The 23,189-nt window shown below is 35.5% G+C and overlaps 1 protein-coding gene across 3 annotated transcripts in view; it reads right to left on the reverse strand.

The window, feature by feature from the left end:
* Window positions 1-1,788: 1,788 nt before the first annotated feature.
* MYOM2 (myomesin 2) overlaps window positions 1,789-23,189 on the reverse strand; it is an 84,256-nt gene continuing 62,855 nt past the window's right edge. For all 3 annotated transcript variants that reach the window (XM_084284280.1, XM_084284278.1, XM_084284279.1), the window contains exons 26-37: window positions 20,434-20,578; window positions 20,259-20,318; window positions 18,960-19,027; window positions 14,427-14,540; window positions 12,984-13,071; window positions 11,405-11,443; window positions 10,611-10,716; window positions 7,788-7,951; window positions 7,423-7,459; window positions 7,278-7,300; window positions 6,389-6,444; window positions 1,789-2,933 (exon numbers count right to left, since the gene is read on the reverse strand). In XM_084284280.1, the coding sequence (XP_084140406.1) occupies window positions 2,622-2,933; window positions 6,389-6,444; window positions 7,278-7,300; window positions 7,423-7,459; window positions 7,788-7,951; window positions 10,611-10,716; window positions 11,405-11,443; window positions 12,984-13,071; window positions 14,427-14,540; window positions 18,960-19,027; window positions 20,259-20,318; window positions 20,434-20,578 (1,212 nt within the window). In that variant the 3' untranslated portion in view covers window positions 1,789-2,621. The remainder of the gene's footprint in view (window positions 2,934-6,388; window positions 6,445-7,277; window positions 7,301-7,422; window positions 7,460-7,787; window positions 7,952-10,610; window positions 10,717-11,404; window positions 11,444-12,983; window positions 13,072-14,426; window positions 14,541-18,959; window positions 19,028-20,258; window positions 20,319-20,433; window positions 20,579-23,189) is intronic.

Here is a 23,189-nt window from a genome sequence, read left to right on the forward strand (position 1 = left end):
TCAAAGCTACACTGAACACTGGAAAATGTTGCACAGTTTATAAGTCCTTAGCCTTTTGAATACACTGTTCCTGTGAATGATAATTCCTGTACTTCAGCAGAGGATTAAGTGTCATAATAAATTATTTCTTTTTGCCTGAAGGGAAATAAGTGAGGCTTGCTTAACTAGGAAGGCCAGCTAAAGGTATAACTGAGATGAGGCTAACCTTGTCTCCTGTGTCCAAGGATACCTCTGAAAATCTGCCATAACATGCAATAATTTGATAGTCTCAGCTAAAATTAACCTGTGTACTGTAGAAGGAGATAAAAATAATATTAAATTCTTGCTGATACTCACTTTGTATGCTACGGAGACTGACTCTGATGCTTTGTGAGCCTGCCACAGAAAGATTTTGAAAACCTTAAAGGCCTTAACTACTAAATTAGACTAGAAAAGAAAACGAATTTGAAATTATTTTATTGGAATATTTGCTGAAGTTCTTATGAGAGCAGATTCATACAAAAAATATTTTCTTGTTTTGATAGATATTTGGAAGATAAATCATCATTTTGCTTCGTGTTCTAAGATCTCTTAATTAAAATACCTTTCAGTAATGCCATGCTCTTGAGTGTTTAACCCTGTCAGATACTTGTCCGAATAAATGCTGGTCAAGTGGAAGGTGTCCCTGGCCATGGCAGGGGAGTTGGAATTAGATGATCTTTAAGGTCCTTTCCAACCCAAACCATGATTGTGCAACTGGACATGTTGGTTCCATAAGGACAGTGGTTTTTGTTTTTTTCACCGAAAATAGACATATATCAATGTTTAATGTAATTCCTGTTTACCTAGTTATACAAAGTGAAAAAGGATGAATAAGTGGGAGAAGCAGCACTTCCAAATACAGTGAAGAGTGGGGATTCAAGCACCACCCTTGATGGTCAGAGAGAGAAGTTCAAATCCCCATGGATTGAGACAAGGTGGCAGGAGAATGACTAAATGTTCCTCTTGTGTCTTCCATATGAGTGCTCCAACCTACTAGCTCTGACAGTTTGAAAATTGGCTTCTCATTTCCTCTGCTGTTCAATCTGCTTCAACAATAAAATATATTTGAATCAAGTGAAGTATTTCTTTGCCAGACAAAAAATTGAATTTCTATGTCACTCAGATGAGAAAAAAAGTGGGGGAAAAAAATAATCCCTGAAGTTAAATTTACTATGGAATTGTTTGTGGGTTTTTTGTTTTGTTTTGGTTTGGTTTGGTTTTAGTTTTCAGCTTGTCTGCTGGAGTAAACAAACAAAAATTAAACAAACAAACCCGAGACAATTATTTCCATATTTTCAGACCTAAGCTCTGGCATTCAGGCATGACCCCAAACAAAATTTACAGACCTGATATTTGCACCAAACACTTTCGTCCAGGCTCTCCAGTGCCACTGGGGAATTTGCTGGAAGCTGTTTAGCAAATTACAAAGGTACATCTAAGCAGATAAACACACTTGTACTTAATAGAGAACCTGTTCTAAAAACAAAAAACAGTGTTGTAGTCATCTGCTGTGTATGAAAGATATGCGAGCAATCTCACTGAAGCCCATTCTATTTGAAGATTTCATGAAGAGCACATATTTAAAGCTTTGCCTAGCAGAACATTACTCCACCAATGGAAGAGTTTTGTTCATTTTGTATAGAGGAGAATCAAAGACATGATTATCCTAAGTGACTGAGTTGTATACATGTCTTTTGACAATTTGATCTTGCATCTTGACCTGTATTGTAAAGAGTGAAATTAATATTGTAAGTGCCACCCAGTGACTGTGATTAACCATAATTTGCATTCTTTATTGAAAGTCGATTGTCTGCATGCTATCAGCTGTGAAATTGTGCAATAAGCAATAATTAAACAATGAAAGAGTAAACAAAACTAGTTAGGTATGATTTGGAGCAATGAGTAGCAAAGGTGACTTCTGAAGTTTTATTAGCACAATGCAAGAAAAACAAAATACAAACATGTAACCTATGCTTCAAGGCATAAACAGTGAACATCTGTAAAACTCTATTAAACTCCACTAAAGATAAATTCACACTATAAAATAACAATATCATTACTAAATAGGGACTATCCACTAAACTTACGTAATCAGAGACTTCAAAGCCAAGGGGACTGTGTGTGAGGCAAAGCAGGAATCATTTCTGAACATGTGTCTAACTGCAGTTCACTATATTTATTGATGGGATATTTGTTCTCAATGTTTTCAAGAGAGTGCTGGATTGTTTTTCTCTCTCTTTTTTTTTGGGGGGGGGGTGGTTTGTTTACTTTTCAGACAAGTAGGGGCTGGGGGAGTGGAAATGGAGTTTTACTGCAGGTTTATGCAACTTATATGCACATGGAAGCTTCTGGCAGGCATTTGGCTTTTTGTTACTTGCTAGTCCCACCCTATTATATGTATTTATAATAAGATCATTGCACATTGCACACCCCTGTAGCACAACTACCTCCCTAAAGCAAAACTCCTAAAAGCTGTTTGCCTTTGGAGAATACCAATTAGTTATGTGTGGGAATACCTCAGCTACAGCTCGTGTATACTATTTTGGTTGTCAAATGTAGTTATGCGCATTATTTATTGGATTTTGTCTTGCCCTCAGGTTCTAAGAACTACCTTCTGATGGTGGTATTGGTCTAGGTTTTGCAAGCTGGCCGGGTTTAACTTCAGGCACTTTTTCACCATGTCTGTACACACTTACAGTGACATCCACTGTTTCCCCACCATATTTGTTCTTGACATGAATGCTAAATTTGCCTGAGTCTTCTGAGGTCACTCCCTTGATTGTTAAACTGGCATATTTTCCTTGTTCCAGTGAAACCACATAGTGCTCATTAAGTTCAAGGGCCTTGTCATTCTTGAACCAAACCACTTCTGGGTCAGGGTTTCCAAACACAGTACAGGTCAGATTCAGAGTCTGAGGGAGGAAAAAAAAAATAGAAAGAAAGAAAGGAAAGAAATATTATTAAGGATTTGGCATATTTGATTAACAGTATTCTCAGTATTGCTTTCAGGCACTTCTTATTCCTAGTTAATTAAAGACAGTTATCATGCTCCTGGGGACTGAAAAGTAGAGTTCCTAGTTTGTTTGTTTATTTTTTCTTTCTTTCTTTCAGTCTTTCTACCATCTTACCAGTGATTGTGAAGCAGTAATAGCCCCAGGGTAACAGAGCCTGAAGATGGTAAGTTGGACTGTCAATGCAGTCCTGCCTGCAGGAAACTCCTGGCAACCCATTAGTTTGACATGATGTTCAGGCAATGATAGGTTTAAAAACATCCTTGAGGGTTCCTTGTACACACCAAGGAGAACTGAGCAAATCTTTTTTGACCTAGGCCTCCTGAGGTTATTTCTTGAGATGATAAAAAAAAAATAAATCACTTAAATAGTAGTACATAACATGAATCATTGGTCGTTGATTCCAAATGCTGCTGACTCCTAAAATGGAAATATTTTATGAAGACTAAATAATTCATAAAGGTTGTAAAAGTGTTGCATGCATGTACAGTGTATTAATAGAATAGCTGGAAAGACCTAGTAGGTCATCCTGGCAGTTCACGTATTTTCCAAGGACTGAACAAAGACTGAAGAAGCCTACAAAATTCTGATGATCATTCTTCCGAATTTATACGGAGTTACTGCTAATCTTACTTTTATCACTGTATCTATATGTATATAAATCTTATGTATTTAGGTAAAATGATGATGCAAGAGGTTTAATGATCATTTGAGAACGTGCGTTGATAACTATCTGCTTTGTTCACTTTTGCTTGAATCTCGTTCCGCCCAAAACTCTGGCCTATGTAATTTAAATCAGCATGATAATTTCTCATATGTGTTAAAAAATAAATATAAAAAAATGTACCAGAATGCTTCTTTATATTCCCTCCCTTCAGTATTACCCTTCAGGTTCCACAGAATTCTAATCTAGAGGGAGGAGAGAAAGCCCATCTGTGCTCACATGTGCATGTTTCTGTGCATTATTTTTCTTGAATTCTTATTTATGATATAACTCAGTGGGGAAAAAGAAAAAAAAAAAGGCAGAAATTTTAAGTGATCAAAAGTACTATACATTCCCAAGTAGAAGCAATTCTGCATACTATTTGCCTCCAAACTCAGAGAGGACCATTGAGGGAAGATTTACATGCTCTGGGTGCAACCTGGTGACAACCTAAGTGTGCGAGTACCCCTTATATGAAGGGGTACATGATCCTACCCTTCATGTAGGATCTAAAGCTAACTAATGACTATGGGAACTAGCTCTTCTATAAAATATTTAAAGGAGTAATGATGCAAAGATGAAAATAAAATGTTGGGAAATCAAACTAAATCTGATGGCAAACAGCAAGTTTAAATCTTACTGTCCTTTCTGTAACTCAGGCAGCATTTCACAACTATTGCCTTCAAAAGTGACCTCATTTAAGAACAATTAATAATTAATTCATTAATCAAGTCTTAATATGTTAATATTAAAAGCTTGCCAGAGACCAGATATTTTCCACAGTCCTTTTAAATCATTTGGGCCTGTTCTAATTTACTAAATTATAGATGTGACCTAAAATCATTTATACCCTCTTAAGAAGCACCGGTAAAGCTTTGTCTTGTGTTCATACATTTGCACAGAAAGACCATTCCATTGTATGGGGAAACTTCTCTATTCTGTGTGTGTGCATGCATGCATGCACGTGTGCTACTACTTCTCTCTTGTACTTACATGAATCTTGCATGGTAGCTGTTCATATTTAATTTAGAGATGATTTTAAATTTTCACTTCCTTCTGAACCATTTTGTTTTGCTTGATTTCAGGAATCAGAGGTTTTCCCTTCATTCACTCAGTTATTTAATCCTCACATGGTTAGGCCTCCTTTGAACCCTTCTACTTCTGGAAACTTGCTATGTGGCTTTCCCTTGATTTCAGGTCATGCTTTTTAGGGCATGATTTTGTATGAAGAAACTGCAGCTAGCATGTACATGCAGTTGGGGTGGGATGTCATTGCCAGGTTTTTTCCTGTCTGTTTGAAGATGTTGGTCATGAAGTGGCTTATACCTAACCTCCTAACAGATTAGCTTTCTTACTGTGAAGTGCTTTTGTCTACTACAGTAAGAAGGCACCTCATGTGAATACTCAATAGAGACAAAGAAAGGAATGGGCCAAGAAGGAAATCATGTCAGTTTTGTCCAAAGCTGGGTAGCTTTCAGTATCCAGTGCAAGGCTCACTGGAGCCTCCAACCACTTTCTCTGGCATAAGGACAATTTCCACATAGAACAACACAGCCGTAGCCTCTGAAGATGCACATCACACAAGAGACATAAACACCCTGATCAATATGTTCTCGATAGCCGGCAGATGGTATGAGTCACATTGGCTCACAAGCTAAACTACTACCATCAGTTAGAATAAAACTCCATCTAGCTCTTTTAGAAGTCAAAAGCAACTACTTAAGAAAGCATAGAAAAATGAGAATGAATACTGTGATCCTGCTCCCTTCCTACTTTCCACAATTTGGTGGAAACTAGTTATAAGCGTGAGCTGTATTGAGACAAATGTGTTTAATAGCCCTTGCTAGACTTCTCTTCATGACATTGCCTGTTTTCTTTTTGGACCCAAAGCTATTTTGGCCTAAGGTACTAAGGAAAAAATTAATTATGAAACACTTGAAAAACTACTTCCCTTCGATTGCAGTGACCATTTAATTAGGCACACCCTAGTTCTTGTGCCATGAGAAGTGCTGGATAATCATTTCCAAGTACCTCCTCTGCACCATGCACAATGCTGCAGATTTTTGTCCTTTCCCCCCGTTCTCTTGTAATTATACATTGAAGTGGGACTATCTGCCAACATTTATACAGAGGAAAGAGTTTAATCCATTGGGCCAGGTAGGTTCTTTACCCTGCTTTGCTCTTACCACAAAGACTCTATGACTGGCCTGCTGGAGAATGGGACCTAGGTTTTCTTCGTTTTACATTGGGTCTCAGACAGTGGCTGTCTCCTCCTCCAGGTTCTACTGCAGGGATGGAGTGGGCCCTTGAACTGTTCTGATCAGTACACAGAGCTGAAATCCAGCCCAGACTGGAGTATTCAGTTAACTCAGAGTCTCTACACAATCATCACAAAAGACCAGCACCAGGAGGCTGACCTTGCCTGCCTGAGAACTGAACCAGGCTGTGCCTCCCCTGACGGTATAGACAGTTTATGGTGCACATTCTCACTTATGACTTGCATGTTCCTCAATCAAATAACCACCATTAGGTTGTTTAAATTCTCCTCCTTTTTCTCTCAGTTTCTGCAAAATCATCTGAATCCCTCCCCTTTCCACCATTAAAGCAAATATCTCATCAGTCAACTTGGCTAATTGACGAAAACAGTCCTTACCTTCCCATCCATTATAGTAACAACATCAGGCAAGCCACCAATGACTTTACCACGATCTAGGAGTTAAAGAAAAAATATGTGGATTATGTGACCTTTACAACTCAAAATTACTTATTTCTTCATAATTTTATAACTTGGTGACCTATCAATTACAGCTTTAGTTTGGGCTTATCTTAAGAACCAAAAAAACACCTGTAATGCTTGATTAATGAAATGTAAAATAATACAATTTTTGCAATATTTTGTGTTATTTCCTATTAATGTATTTTATAATCCTCTCAGATTTTTAGCAAAGGTTGTGCTATGGAGTTCTAAACTGATACACTTTACATCCTTGAAGATGCTTCTAAGCTTGACAGCTGGAGCTTTGAGCACCAAAACAAAGAGGATGCTTTTGGCAACTTGGTGGTATCTAAGATTAGAAAAAAGTCTATTTTGCCACTTTGTTTCTGAGTAGAAACATCTTTTCATTATCACGGAACTTGATATCAATGTACAGAATTCATGCAGCCCCTAACAGTAACAAGCTTCCCCACTTTGTCTCTCCATTGTACTCCACATTCATTAGCATGTTATTTTTTGCTCAGTAGGTAGATCCCAATATATTATTTGCTTTCAGAGTCAACACCTCCTTGTGTGACACCCAGAAACTCACACCTCACCTAAACTCTGCAGACAAAAACAGACAGAGGAGCATTGCAAAATGCGTAAAATGCACATCAAGTGCAAACCCATAAATGATTACTATTATTGCACTATTCCTCAGTAACAGGAGGTTTCTGCAACTTCAGAACTCTGAAAGCTATGCCAACTTATAATGATAGATGCCTTAAAGAGAATACCAGACTAGATTGCAGAACATCTTTGATAAAATGTAAAATAAACTTACTCTTCTCAGCAAAAGCAGCTGCCCTGAAATTGTTGAGGAGAGGAAGAGACATACATAACGTTATTAATAACATTATTAATAAATAATTTTTCAGTAAATTAAGATTGTTGCTATAGCATTAAAATGCAAAAATTGTAGCACTTACTTGAGTCTCTGGAATTCTGCATAAGCATCATCAAAAGCTGTAACAAAACAGTTGAGAGAGTTACTGTACATGATCACTTGCATATGGGGCTCAGTATAAACATTTAAACACATACCCATACTAAAGCTGTTTTAAAAACATTGTTATACAGTACCAAAATGGAAAACCAAACCTCTGGAACCCAACGGTGCTAGTGGTAAAAACAGATAAGAGACTAAAATGATTATACCAGTTACGCAACTAAATTGCATCTGGTTTTGACCAAAAGTTTTCAATTTTTACTGCATTCCTCTGTTTACTCCTGATTAATTCTATTTAATCCATGAAGTGGATTTAATCCAAAGATTATGGTCTTATATTTATACCTTGCCCAGACAGATCAAGTGTTCGTTTGAAGGATTCCTTGTCACCGAAGATTTCAAAGGTATAGTTCCCTTTATCCTTTTCAGTGGGTTCAGTTATCTGCAGCCAGGCAATATTCTCTCCACCTCCAATCTTCATCTTTTCACCAGAAGAAATCTTAGATTCCCTTGAATGAATAGAAATGGGTTTGAACATTATTTTCATGTATATTCTCTGTAGGAGACCATCTATGAAAAATTTCAAAGGATAACACACTATTTCTAAATTACAAATAAAATGCAACTAATGAGAGCAATTTCATAGGAGATTCTTTTCTTTCTAGCATGGGTATGAAATAGAACAGGAACAAAAAATCTTTACCTTCCATTAACTTCAAAAACTAATTAAGAAATCCACGGAAGACTTGCATATAATTTATTAGTCTCACATCAAGTCAAAATATACCTTTGTTTGTTTGTTCATTTGTTGTTAAGAACAAGGAAAGCAGCAAATGTTCTAACTGCAGATAATTAATAAATATGTCTTTAAAAAAAAAAACACCACCACTACCAAAAAAAAAAAAAAAAACAAAACAAAAAACACATAGTAACATTCAATTAACTTATCATTACTTCCTAAATTAAGAATATAAGAAATGCTCTGTTGATTCAGATTAGTGGTTCTTCTGGTCTGTCCTGAATAATGGAAATAGATGAAGCTATTTAGGGAGAGCATGCAAACCAAGCTATTTTGAATGGTTTGCAAAGAAGTTTCTTCTTTCCCTCATAAACTAAACAATTTTTTCTCTAGTATCTTCCTCCCAAGCATCTTTAGGTATATATTTATATTATAAATATGTACAAATGAGCATATATATATATATACATATGTTTGAGATGAAAGTAAGCAGTTGCTTCTTTTTGATGAGTTAATTTATTTGCATAGACAGGGCTGATGTGGCTTCATAGCTTGTTTGATGAGGAAAAGGAATTTTTACTATTTCCCTTAATGTAAGAGAACTACATTGAGTTCAATGTACCAGAATAGATAGATAGATAGATAGATAGATAGATAGATAGATAGATAGATAGATAGATGCAAACTGCTATTTATTACAAAATACTACATTCCCCACCATGCCATGAGTGGATAATGCATACTGGCTTTAGGATTTACATTTCCTGCAAAGCAGGATAGTGGACAATTCAAAGTTAGCTGTAAATTTGTATGGTGTGTTTTGGGATATGCAGACAACACTACAAATAAATAAATAAATAAATAAATAAAGGAATGATATAACCTTTCTTTTCTCCAGGAGTAATTCTTTAAAATTCCATTTGAAAAAGCGAGAAGGTTTGGTGAGTCTGGAGGATGCTGGTTGGTTGGTTGGTTTCAGTCTTTGTTTTTGTTTTATTTTTTAATAACAACTCTAGCTTCTAATCATAGCATTTAATGAAATAATTGAAATGTTATTTTATTTGTTCAAAATTTGTGTTTAATGATCTTCATGATGATGACATGTAAGGTTTACCATAAAATCTGGAATATTAGTATGTGGGGGAGGGAGAGAGACAGCAAATACAAATACGTATGCTGATTGTTTCCCTATTTGCCATGGAACATTCTATAGTTTTGCATTGCTAGGAAGTGGAAGGTGGAATCACCTTTAAAACTAAGCAGATACGGTAGAAGGCAAAGGCAAAAAGATATTTTTCTTCACCTTTTCTTCATACAAGTATCACATTTACTGAAAGAAAGAGCAGAACCTGCTGAATACAAAACTTGAATTATGAGTACAGCTGAGTACCCTTGTGGAAGTCTGCTTGAGCTCCCTGAACCTGATGATCACTGACACGTTTCTTACATTCCTAATTGACTAAGACAATGTGCAGCCAAACCAGCCTCTTCCTGTCCTGGTCAGAACACTTCACTGTGTGTCATCTTTGGAGGTCATCAAGGAATGTGAAAGTTGAAAAAACTTGAAGAGTTTTAAAATCATTCAAAGCCCTACCTGCAGTTTCAAAAAAATGAAGGCCTAACATAGCAAAGTATTTGAACATACTTTAAATACTTTAATACTTTAAATACTGAACTGTAAATACACAGATATATAAAGAGTACCTCCAAAGGTAACAGAATGTTACCTTTGTTACCTTAATGTAACAGAAGATATTGGAAAAGTATCTGGAAATTTCTAACTCATTTCTAGTTACAGAAATGATTCTCAGCTCTGAGGGCTATTCTCACAATATTCGGTACTTCTTGCCCCTCCTCCCTGTGTCACTGGATATATTTTCAAAGAAAATGAATAGAATTAAAATATTTGGGGTTATGTAAGACTATATATTGAAAATTGTTGTGTTGTTTGCTGTTTCCTTTTTTTTTTGGGGGGGGGGGGGAGGGGGTTGTTGTTTGGTTTTGGATTTGCTTTCTTGGTACAGGCTGGTGAGAGCAGATGTTTGGTATTCACCTACTCCTGGAGGAGAAATTTCATTCATTTATAGAAAAGGGCAACTCTGAGCAGAAAACTATGCTCCAATATTTTACTATCTTTGAACCAACTAGATACAATGGAAGACAAACAGTCTGGAGTTGAATAAGAAATTGAAATACTGTTTATTCTTCTTTTCTGGACATTAAAACCAGGTATTGGACAAGTCTATTAATATTTCTTTTACCATATGTACTATGTGAAAAGGGAACATAAGATGCTGGAAAGAAATTCACTAAAGCGTTCCACTTCCTAAACGAATGCCACAGCATAGTATATAGTAAATCTTTAAGACTATATTTTTCTCAAATAAATCTGAATGTACACATGAACTTGAAAAAATATTCTCACCTACCTATGAGACCAGCTGATTTTCATTTCTTCATTGTAGTACTTCAAGAAACACTGAAGCCTTATTCCTTCTTCAGTGCAGAGTATCTTCAGTGGAGAAGCTGTCTTACCTACATAAAATAGAATACATGCAAATCAAACAGGATAATGGAATAAACAGAAAACAGTCAAATGGACTGTTTACAACACCAGGACAAAGGGAAATTCAAGATCTGATCCACTGTTCTTGAGTACAACAAAAAGACAGTGATTCATGCTTCTCAAAGATCTGCTGATTTATATCAGGTAAAAGTTTAGCATGAGTTTATGGTTTTGTTATCATATACAAGCATTATGACTGCTTTGTGAAGTAATAAGCTACTTATGTAATTGCCATGAAATAATAGTATTGTGATTTTATTTGCATAAAAATTTTATTCTTGTACATCCCCCGTTCTTTCACTGGAATTATTCCCAGTTTCTTACTGAAAATAGGATCAGAATCTAGTTCTCTCTGTATCATAAGGCTCATTTACTAATGGGAAGTATGAAGAAAATGACTGCTATATCATCGTCACAGTATCTAAACCAAATAAGCCAGGTGGAACAATTCTTTGTTCCCTTTTAATAGTGTCAATTAGCAAGGTTGAATGCCTGTTCAGAACCTTAATAATGTGCCCATAAAGATATAAGCATCATGACTCCCATAGATTTTCCACTTACAATAAAAATTGTCTGCCTCAGGCTCAGCTGACTTTAATATAAAAATAAATAAATAAATAAAAAATGACATGAAAATCCAAGAGAGACTTTACTTACCACTGACTCTGCTCAATGCCAGAATTATATCATCATACACTGAGGAGAAAAAAAAATAAAAAGAAAGCATACAATCAAAATTCAATCAGAATATAGCTTTGTTATGTTTAGTTTAATTAAAATGATATAGGAAATCTTCACATCCTTAGGCAAAGAAAACCATTAAAATTGCAACAGGTGTACAGGACAAATTGGAGACTGTCTGCATACATTAAATGAATTCTGTGCTGTGTTAATGAGTATCTCCACTGTATGCGGAGTCAGATATGCTGTCATTTTTTTCTCTTTGTATCCTTCATGCCAGAAACAACAGAAGGTCATAAAAGCTTGATAGTTCACATATGAAGAAGAGTTCAGGAGAAAGAAAAATTACTGCATTTCTGGAGAAAACAGTTTTCACCTGCTCCCTGTAAGATGGCATTTGGCAAATGTAAACTTCTCGGCAGCAGGAAAAAAACAGGTATCATATCAAGCTTTTGAAAGATGATGGAGCTGTTGGGTTTGTGGAAGGGGAGAACCTCAGTCAAAAGGGCAGAAGACTAGAGCACTTTCTGTAGCACAAGTAACAAGCACACAAGTGACATTCAGTGTCACTGCGTAGAATGAAAAAGGCAGAGAACATCTGGTAACACATAAAACCTTGTGTAGATGCCTATCATCAGTGCATTTTCAACCAAATCCTCTTACCTTTGTTTGCATTTATTTTCATTTGAATTACAATGAACACTGAGCTCAAACTAACTTGCCTCATAGAATATGCAGTTTCAAGAGCACAGTTCTTACTAAACTTCTCTGTTTATCAGGGTCAAATCAAACATTTAGGGGATCCACTGGTTGGTTTAATACTGTAGTTCCTGTGGTTTTGCTGGTTAACATTTGCAAAGCCTCCTGGTTCCACAAGTTAGACATGGTGTTTTATCAAAACAGGCATTTCATTGTCTACATTTCCAGCACAGGCTAGTTTTTCTGTAACTGCAGAAGTAGGAAGGGACCCCAGTCATAAGATGGAGAACTACAGTATCTTCTGTTCATTCCAGTGATCAAGATAAATGTTACTTGAAAATCCTACTCTGATGAGTTGCAAATTCAGTTGTGTATGATTTTTATTTCTCTACATTTACAAGTGGGTCTGTTCTTTCACACATTCAAAATTACAGCTTTACTATTTTACAATTGAAATAACAGTCACTGAGACTCCCACTTCAACATATTTGGTACTTCGAAGGTCCTGGTGCTGTTAGTTTTTTTGTAGACATTAAAACTTACCAAAGCTTACAGAGGGAAAGAGCTCTTTACAAAAATACATAAATAAATAAATAAATAAATAATCCCACATAAAGGGGAGTGTCTGATTAAAACTTACTTCTTGCCTGTGAAGGTATTAAAGAGTAACCATTACAAAGCCCAATGTCACCCCTACTAAACTGGTCATCTGCAGATCAGGCCCCTATAACATATGAAAAGACCTGATAAAGGACCCCAAATATGCTTTCTGACTTGCCATTTGCAAAGATAGATCTTGAACACCTCTTCAGAGAATGTACAGAGAATTACTTCAATGTAGTAAATGTAATGTTACCTTTTCCTGATAATTCAAGAGTAGATACATCATGACCTCTATCATCTGATAGTGTTGCCTTATAAACACCTTCATCTTTGCGAGACAACTACAAGGAAAGCACAGGATGTTTATTGAACAAGAATATATTTGCTTAACCATTGCACACATTCACAAGTTAAATAATACACATTGTACTGTGTTCTGGATAAATAATCTTTCTAAACTATAAATGGCTTGTATATGCTTTTTTATGAAGCTATAGTTGGTCCTTAAGACTAAAATATAATCTGATTTCAGTTAAATTGTCTCGAGAAACTTTTTTTTTCCTTTCTCTCTTTTCTCTTGTTCCATAGAGACAAATAGGATTGATTCTGGTCGCTAGAAATTATAAGTAGCTTAGTAAGATGTAATAGAGGGTAACTTCAACTCACCCAAATTTTAGAAATGCAATTTTTCTTCAACTGAAACTATTACTTTTTGGAGTCATTATGTGTAGAGCATGACAATTGATCTATATCCTTTAACTGTCCAAGTATCAACTAAGTGGCTTTCATTCAAGCAGCAGCTGTAGTCAGATTATATGTACGCTAAGTAAATAATGCATTGAGGGCTTACACTCTAAAATCTATCACAGTGATACTGCTTTAAAGGCAGTAGTTTCTGTTTGGGTGATCTTATTTTATTTTATTTAAAAACATGAAGGGAAATATCTAAATACTTACATTCAGGTTAGAGGTTGTTTAATTTAATCTTAGGTTTATACAAGCCCACAAACAAGTAAATAATGGAAAAAGTGTCATATATTTAAATGATAAGTAATGACAGCAATTCAAGACAAGTTGAAACTACTCTCCCCCAGAAAAGTCTACTCAAGAAAAATGAAGTGACTAGAAATTCAGTAGCCTATTGCAAGTGAAACGAAGTGAGTAAATAATAAGAATATGAAGACAATAATTGAATTAAATAAACTAATTAAATGGAATGCATATTATTCTGAAAGCAGAAAGACTTGATCAAGGGGAGGTTTGGGCACTTGAGAAAGAAAGTAACTTTTCAAGGTAAAGCTTCAGACACAAGTTAGGCTATTTTGTTTACATAAACATAAACCTTAAGAAGCGATATACCTCAAACCTATTTATTTTAGTAAATAACACTGAGGCAACTGTCAAATATGAGGTGCTTGAACAAATTGAAAAACTGAGAAGAAGTTTTCTTATTTTCAATAAGAAAAAAAAAGAGTTCAACAAAGGATGCTGAAGCAACTTAAGCATAACCTGGCTGAGCTAATAACAAAAACATATACTCTTTTTCTAGCAGTAACAACTCACTAGCTAACTGAAAGGTAGCAAATACACCTTTTCTTTAAAATGGTTCGTAGAAATCATGATAGCTGTTTTAGTGATCTGCCTGGCAAATCTCTAACACATCACTGTCATTTCTAATCAGAAGGTGATACTGTACCCTGGGAATACTTAGGTGACATTCTCCCTTCTGCAGATCAGGCATCTCATCGACATCAATCCCAGAACCATCCTTATACCACTTGAAAACAGTCTCCTTCTTTGTGTTTGCAACCTGTACAATAAAAAATGCACATAAGCATGGCTTTATCTTGATGAAATACATTGTAGTGTATGTAGTTACATACACTTTCAGCATACATACTGTTACATACATACATACATAGTTACATACTACTTTCAGCATAAGAAGCCTTTTATATATATATATATATATATATATATAATGTACATCAAATAGCTAAGCAGAAAAAAACAATTCCGATTCAGCAAATTCTTAGTATTTGCAGCACTGAACTGGTCAGAAGTAGGCAGCTCAGCGCTTAAGAGCACTGTCAAATCCTTAAAGGCAATCCTGTCTACATCCTTCCTTAAAGGATTTTGCATCCTTGTTATAAGGTTGTAGTTTGTCTAGAGATACCTGTGAGAAGTATCTTTGAAATTACAGATGCTGAACTCTCTTTTATCGTTTTATGTTTGCCATGTGTCTCCAGAGACCTGCAACACATTCTAGGCCCTATCTTGGAGAACATTCAGCCAATTTGCAGATTCATCCTGGCTACCTAAGCAATGCCTTTCAGGGCCAAACCACAAAAAGCAACTGAAATTACTATTCTGAAAGCATTTTACTTCCCTTCAAAAAGACTTCAGAATTGTGAGCTGCACTAGAAATTCTTTTTTTACATTACACTGTATCCTACAGGAAATACGAAGACTTGAGGAATCCTACAAATTGAAGTCTCTTTCAATACAAAGGAGCTTTAAAAAGTGTTTCAGATACAGAGAAGGTTCTTAAAAGACCAAATTTTGCTGTAATAGTAGCAGCTAGTCTGAGCAATGCATAAATAAACTACAGCTATACCTCAAGTATTGCTATAATTTTGAAATATAAATTGTCTAATAGTGACACTTAAAATATTGCTGGATGAATGGTCTCGAAGGGTTTTATTTTTCTTCCTTTCAGAAGCACTATGGTTTGTTTGACATCACTAACCTTATACCCTTCCAGAAATCACAGAAATACAATCGTATTTCTGTGTCTATCCTGAATCCCCATCAACATGGCTTTGGTAGAAGGAAAGAGCTGGCAAGATGTTTAATCCCCAGGCAGTCGCTTAAAAAAAAAAAATCCTTAAAGAACTGAACAAATGGATATTGGGCAGCCCAGAGGTTAATTTATTTCTGAGTTCTGCAATAGTTTTCAAGTGGATTGCTAGGAGGGAAATACATGCACCAATTTCTAACCCTTTCACATTAGAGGAGTCTTATTCTATAGATGAACAGCTCTATGAAAGCTCTCTGTCGAGATGACCAGACAAATAGGAGGAATTTCCCCACCACCACCACCACCTTTCTCCTGTACTGATTCCTGGAAGCTCTCTAAATCCTGTTCACATTAATCATATATATTGCTGTTTAATAACTAGCGTGGTTGCTATGTATCTCTGACAGAGTATTTGGGATCACAACCTGGCCCAAAGCAATGTCTCGCCTGAAAAAAAAAAAAAAAAAAAAAAGAGCAGCATTTTACATTTACCAGTAACTACAAAGCGGCTGTTCCTACAGTCATATGACATGAGTGGCAATTTTATTTGAACAAAGCCTGAAGGAACAAGCCTTTAATGCTTTTCAACAATTTTTCATCAAAGACTGTTAGCACTCAATCTGACAATAAATAGACTGAGATTCAGACACATGCAGTTTGCAGCGCCGAAGTTATTTCATGTTGACATTTACTATGAAAAGTTACCTTTTTTACTGTTTAACTGCACACCAAAAATCTTGCTTTTAACAAATACAGTACAAATAAAGGTCAAGGTGATGCAAGAGTGGGTAGCTTCTGAATGTTCTGAAATTTAGAACTACTTGAAGAAAAATGATGGTAGATGCTGGCATGTAAAGAAAAATAAACATGCAATGAAAAGAAAACACCAGCAAATTGTTATTGAGATGGAAAAATATGTCCCCCTCTCATTGAGGGTCTAAAAAGTTCATCAATACAGTTCATCAACTTCAGCTATTATGGAATTAATGATTAAGTCAAACAAAAGTCAATCAGGTCAAATCCCATAGAATGGAAGTGGTACCTGAATGCTACATTTTGTGTTCTGTTACATAGCACAATCTTTGTTCATTATTATTGACAGCACAGGAAGGATGTGGACCTATTAGAACAAGTCCAGAGGAGGGCCACAGGAGGCTGGAGCACCTCTCCTGTGAGGACAGGCTGGAAGAGTTGGAGTTGTTCAGCCTGGAAAAGAGAAGGCTCTGGGAATGGCCTTCCAGTACCTAAAGGTGACTAAAGGTAAAGCTGGGGAGGGACTCTTTGTAAGGGAGTGTAGCAATAGGACACAGAGTAATGTCTTTAAACAAAAAGAGGGTAGATTTAGATTAGATAAAAGGAAAATAATTTTTTTACTGTGAGGGTGGTGAAGCACTGGAACAGGTTGCCCAGATAAGCTGTGGATGTCCCATCCCTGGAGGTGTTCAAGGCCAGGTTAGGTGGGGCTTTGAGCAACATGGTCTGGTGGGAGGTGTCCCTGCCCATGGCATGGGGGTTGGAAGTAGATGACCTTTAAGGTCCCTTCCAGTGCAAACCATTGTATGTAGAACCATACCTTATATATTTGACATGTTTTTTATATGTAGAACCATATGATTACTGTTATAAATCTGGATCACACCATCAGTTATGTCTTATACAAGCTACCAGTTCTTAAAGTCTTCTATTTCATGCCATAGTCTTTGAGAAATTCCTGTTCAAAAGTCCTCTCTTGCATGTCACATCACATCCTTCACATTATCCCAGGCTCTTTCAAGAGATAAGGACACCCACAAAAATTATTTTTACACAAGGGCACTACAAAGAGGTTAGAAGAGACCCGGATCTAAGCAAGCCCAGTCTTCTCTACAAGAAGCCAACTAAGCAGCGTGAATATGAGCCACTCTGAAGGAAATGATATGGCCTAGGAAGGCAACAATTGCTCCTTGGATAATTTTATTACTGAAGATACAGCCCAGGTCAGCCACACCTCTGACTGGAATGTCAAGTACCTGAAATTAGTCAGACAAATCCAGGTGTTATTGTTCAACTTCTTCCTATGTATAAATACCAGTTAAATGGCCATAAACAACAATGGCCTGAATGTAACAGCCAGTCACACACTAACAATAACGAACATTATAAGGTCAAAGGCATAGTTAAAAGGATGAATTTGCAGACTGCCCACATCCTATATTGTATTTACACAAAATGTTCTGACCAAACAAATGAAAAGTACACTGGTAAAAAGCATATAATCAGCCTTTCACAATTTCTGCGGTATAAATAGGCTCTACTGTCAAAGAGAAGAGGATAATTTCAGATTAATTTGTAGAGAATTAACACTAGTATAACTGGTTCAGCAACACTTAATTAATGAAAGGATAAGCAGAGTTCATGCCTGAGGCAAATGCACTATGAGATTATAAAATGCAGCAACTACGCAGCTCAGTATCAGCAAAGGTACCATGTTAGCTAATGAGTCTTGAGCACTAAAATGGGGGCACGCAGAATGGCAGCTTCACCCCCTAGGTCAGTTCTGCTGGGAATAAATTGAGGTTAAAGGCCTCCTAATTAGTGAGCAGAGGGAAAAAAAAAAAAAAAAAAAGGAAGAAAAAAGTGCATGTATATTACTCATATTACTCATAATGAATGATTCAAGTTAATCTAATTAAAAGTCAAAAACTTATTCAAAAGAATGAAGAAAATGAATACAGTTAAGTCTGTACAATAGGAAAAGGCAATGAAGAAGAGTTCAATGCTTGTTAAATTCAATTAACTTTGTTACTGAGACCTCTAATTAGTCATTCTAGAAAAGAGCAACAAAAATGAAAATATATCAGTTCAGAATGGCATATAAAGACCTTAATAGCAGAATTTACTCTATGCACATATGCATTAGTTATGATTCCAAAGTCATTAGCTAAATATAATAAAAATCCTGTTCTATAACTTCAATTCTAAAAACTTTTATTGCATGTTTGGTTACAGTTGATTAAATAATGGACAATTTGTTAGAGGAAGCTCCAAATCAGAAAACTGTAGGGAAAGAGTTTGAACTGTGGCTACTTGTTGAGGAAGGAAGAAGGACCACTTAGGGCTGATTATCTTATTTAAATAATTTTTATGACTCACAGTTATTATAAAAGATTAGATTATCTACATATTTCCAAAAATTGTTTTTCCTTTTTTAATTTTTAAGACTACTCCTGTTCTAAATTAAGGATTTAATCTTGCTTTTTGTTTGTTTGTTTGTTTAAATGAGAACTACTGCTGAAGAACAAGTCAGGAAGTTTGATTTAAAATTCTTCCAAATAAAAATATTTCAGTAGGAATTTTTCCATTGTAAAAACATCAAAATCTTTCCACATATTTTCCTACCTCAGCTACTAAGCAACACATTCTAAAAATATTTTAAGTATATTTCCTCACCTTGCAAGCAAGTAGAACTTCACATTCTTCTGTAACTTCCCAATACAAAAACTCTGAGAAGTGAGGACCTAAGAAAGAAAATAGCCTTAAAGCATATGTTATAAAATGAAGGAAAGGATAACAGAGTTATCCTTTGTGAAAGAAACAAACAGGCTAATAATTACATTCTCACATCCCTACACCAGAATTATCAGAGAGCACTCCTGAACTACCCATGAACAAGAAGGAAAATCGTGCAGTAAGTATTAATTGTATTAACACAGGTGTCTAAAGTATAGATTAGAAACCTGAGGCACTTATCTGTTAGTTTGTAGGGTAAATCATGTAGTATTCCAAAATGTAAAACAGTGAGAAAAACAAGTATGTTTATTAAATAAGTTTATGCCCAATTTCTAAGCAAGCATAGGAAAGAAATAGAATAGTTACAAACAATATGATGTGTTTAATGCATGTGGAACTTAAGAATAAAATACTGTATTCAAATGCTCACCAAATTACAATTTCAAAGCAAAAAACCCATGCCTGACAGTTTTTGTCCAAATTAATTGAAGTTAAAAATATATATTAATCATTCCAGCAGAACAGGAAATATCCCTCTTCCCTATTTATGTTCCGAAGTCAATTATGCATGTCCTTCAGTAAATTTACTGATATACATACTCTTTGAAGTTATTGTGGTTACTCATATCAGTAAATTTTTGAGTATGTTTTAATGTCTGGAGGATCAGATTGCAATACCCACAGATGGGAGGTAGCAAACTCCTAGACTTTCACTTAAATCATTGATTGTGAGTATATATACAGTATAATTTCTTCCCTAAATCTATTTTTATCTTAGACTATAAAACAAATGTATGTACATTTAGTACCTAAAATTTTGCCTGGACAGAAACCACAGGCTCAAGATTTTAATCTTCCTTTACTGACGTTTTGCTGTCAGTTCTTCTGTCAATTATAATGAATGGACAACTTGTTTGTTTAAAACTAAACATGCTGAAGTGTTTTGCTGGTTTGAAGCCCACAGTAAGCATACTTCTCATGAATATTCAGCAAATATAACCTCTTGTAAGGATTCCCACTTTATTTCTCTACTTAATTAAAGTTCTGTCAAAATTTGCAAGTATTATACAACAATGTTAGAAAATAATATCCACATCCAGCAAGGGTTCAATACCCCCTCCAACTGCATGATATACTTATCTTCTAATGAAGTCAATGGAAGTTAGAAGCACTTAGTATTCACCAGGAATGCATTGTGCACTGCAAAATGGGCCAAAAATCACTAATCTGTTCTCTTACCTTGCTTCCTGAGAAATTCCTTTCGTTGGAGCTCAGATTCAGCCAATACTGCCTTAAATGCTAAATTTCAGAAGAGGTAAACAAAAGATCAGTTAGTCACAAAAGTAGTCAAGAAATAATTGAAGTTTATTTCTTCACCTGTCTCACTGAAATTTTCCATGTTTAATGAACTTACCATCTCCAATGAGAACCAATGAAGACTGGTTCTTGGCCTTTCCATCTTGAATCTGTACTGTGTAGGTACCTTCATTGTCAATTGTAAATCGGTCCATCACCATTTCTATAATACCATTTGGACGGTCGCAATTTATTTTATGCCTCTGAAATAAATAAGCAATAACTTTAGTATAGTGTTAATTACTTATGAATCACTATCAAAGTATGCATATTTTGGATCCCCCAACTCCACACTTGATCTTTTTCATGTTTTCATTCTTTTTAATCATAAACTATAGGAAGAGGGCTGTGATTTCCTTTGCTATTGTACAACAAGGTCCCAGAGGTGGCAGTAAGTGTGCATTTGGAATACTCAAATCATCATAATACAGGTGTTTTAGATTTAAAAATAATAGTTTATTGTACTATGCACGTCGGAAGAAGAGGTTCCACATCCAGCCTTTAGTTGCAGTACAGCTTCCAGCTCAACAAAGGGTTTTGCTAGTCTGAAACACTGTTCCTAGCAGAGTATAAAGACAGCTGCAAGTGTTAAGTTTGTAGACACAGATCTTCAAACATGTACCTTGTAAATAAATCCATCATAACAAATTCAAACCATCATAACTACTAAATACCTCTAAGACATAAGTGGCAGCTTGATACAGGATTTTTTTCCTCACTAAAAAAAATATATTTAGGAAGGATATAATGATTTGCTCATCTTCTACTACCTATTATTTTTGGGGAACACTAAAGTGTAAGACCATGACAGAGAACAGTAACTTGTGGCTTCCCCATTCAAACCCAACAGAGATTCTGGGAACTAAGAAGATTAACAAAGTCCAACAAAAGAGAATTAAGATTCTGTCAAAAAATCTAGCTACCTACTAAAGTCCTTGGAGAATACCCAAAATACCAAATATTGACTTGACTTCTAAAATAAATATGCTTTTCACTGTGTGTGTCCTTTTTGTGTTTGCTTTCTAATAATTATTCCAGAAAGATAAATTATAAGCAGGAACCTTCAAGAAAATAGAAAATTATAAGCAAATATTGGACAATAAGTGCAAAATGTGTTTAGAATTTGCAGGTACTATTTTAGATACAACCACATTATCCTAAATAATATCTCTTTCATTCAGTTAGTAAACTATGAGGACCATGTGTCCCACTAACAGTGACATTGTTTGAATCTCAACTAAAAAATTCCTGAAGTAAAGCAAAAAATAATTACACAAGTTACTTGGTCAATGTGTTTGGGTAACTAAACAGCTAAGGATGTTACATGACAACCGTTCCATTCATGAGGGGACAAAAGTATCACTTTTAAGTGATGCAGTAAGTTATTATAGAGCCTGTAGTTGTTATAAGGAGACAGGAGGCCTTATAAACAGAATATTTTTATTAACCTTCTTCTTGGAGTACAAAACCTGAAACAGATAAAGCCACGAGCTTTATCTGTGTGTTTAGGAAAGAATAAGAAAAAGGAAAGGAAAAAAAAAAGGGGGGGCGGGGGGAGATGGGGTAAGAATAACACTTGTTGAACTCTCTGGGACCAATTCCTTAAGTGGAAGGAACTTTAAGTACTTGTCTAAAATTAGAAAGAATGACCCCACATATATTTCTTCACCTTTGAGGGACGCCTCCCAGCCAGCTTCAAGAACAGATTCACTGTTATATGGACAGCAAGCCTGGTAGAATAGCTCCCACACAGATGCAGGACTTTATGCAATGTATACTCACTTAACGTTCAGTACACCAAAACTACCAACTGGGGAAAACCTGCAAAAGTAGTCAACTGAAGGACAGTTATAAGGGTAGGGAAATCTGCCACACTTGCAGCTACCTGAGGTGCCTATCTAAGAATAGCATTGACATATTCAAGGTTGTTAGCATTCATTACTGGTGCTTTCAAATGTACCAACAGTACAAGTGTAAATTAGGGTATGAATTTGTAAAGTTCTGTCAAGTTTATAATAATGTCAACAACAACAACAACAAAAAAATGCATCCAATGCACGTTATAAACTGTATGATAAAACAGAATACCTGAAAAAGAAAGAGTCAAAAGTACCGAGGAGAAGACAGAACTGAAAACATGAAAAATATTGTAAATGCTGTAAATAAATGAAAATATAAAGCCATGGTTCAATGTAACAGAGAAAAAAAAATACATAGGCACTAAAAATGAGACATAAATCCTTTAATGAAATGTTTTTTCATTCCCCTTCATCTTAAAACTAAAAGATCATTAAAAGAACATGTATTATGGAATTGTGAAATGACAAAATATATCTTAAAATGGATGAAGACAGTAGGACCAGATGACCTTGACCCTGTTTTGAATTGAATAGCGGTGGTGCCTGCCCTCTCCTAGAAAATCAGAATAAGGAATACTGAGGCTTTGGGAATGAAAAGACTTCAGTGCAATTCATATGGAAATAACGGGCACCTGAAATTCAGAAAGGTGTTAGGAAGACATGGCAATCAATTAGAAAAGAAGGAAATGTGTAAGCTTCAGAAATTATTTATTCTCTTGTATAGGAATTTGTGAAAAGCGAACAGTTCCAAAAAATTAATATAACCAAAAATAAGTATAATTACTTATATAAGAGATTATATATATGAGTGGAGAAGATAGGCCAGGTAGATTTAAAAGAGAGGGTATAGTTGCGGCAAATTGTCAAACAGCACAAATTCAAATTCTCACTTTTAATTTCTTGCCCACAGAAGTCAAGGACAACACTTGCATTAATTTAATGAGTTCTCAGAGAG

The sequence above is a fragment of the Netta rufina genome (genome assembly GCF_964035555.1).
Source record: "Netta rufina genome assembly, chromosome: 3".
Taxonomy (NCBI): Eukaryota; Metazoa; Chordata; class Aves; order Anseriformes; family Anatidae; genus Netta; species Netta rufina.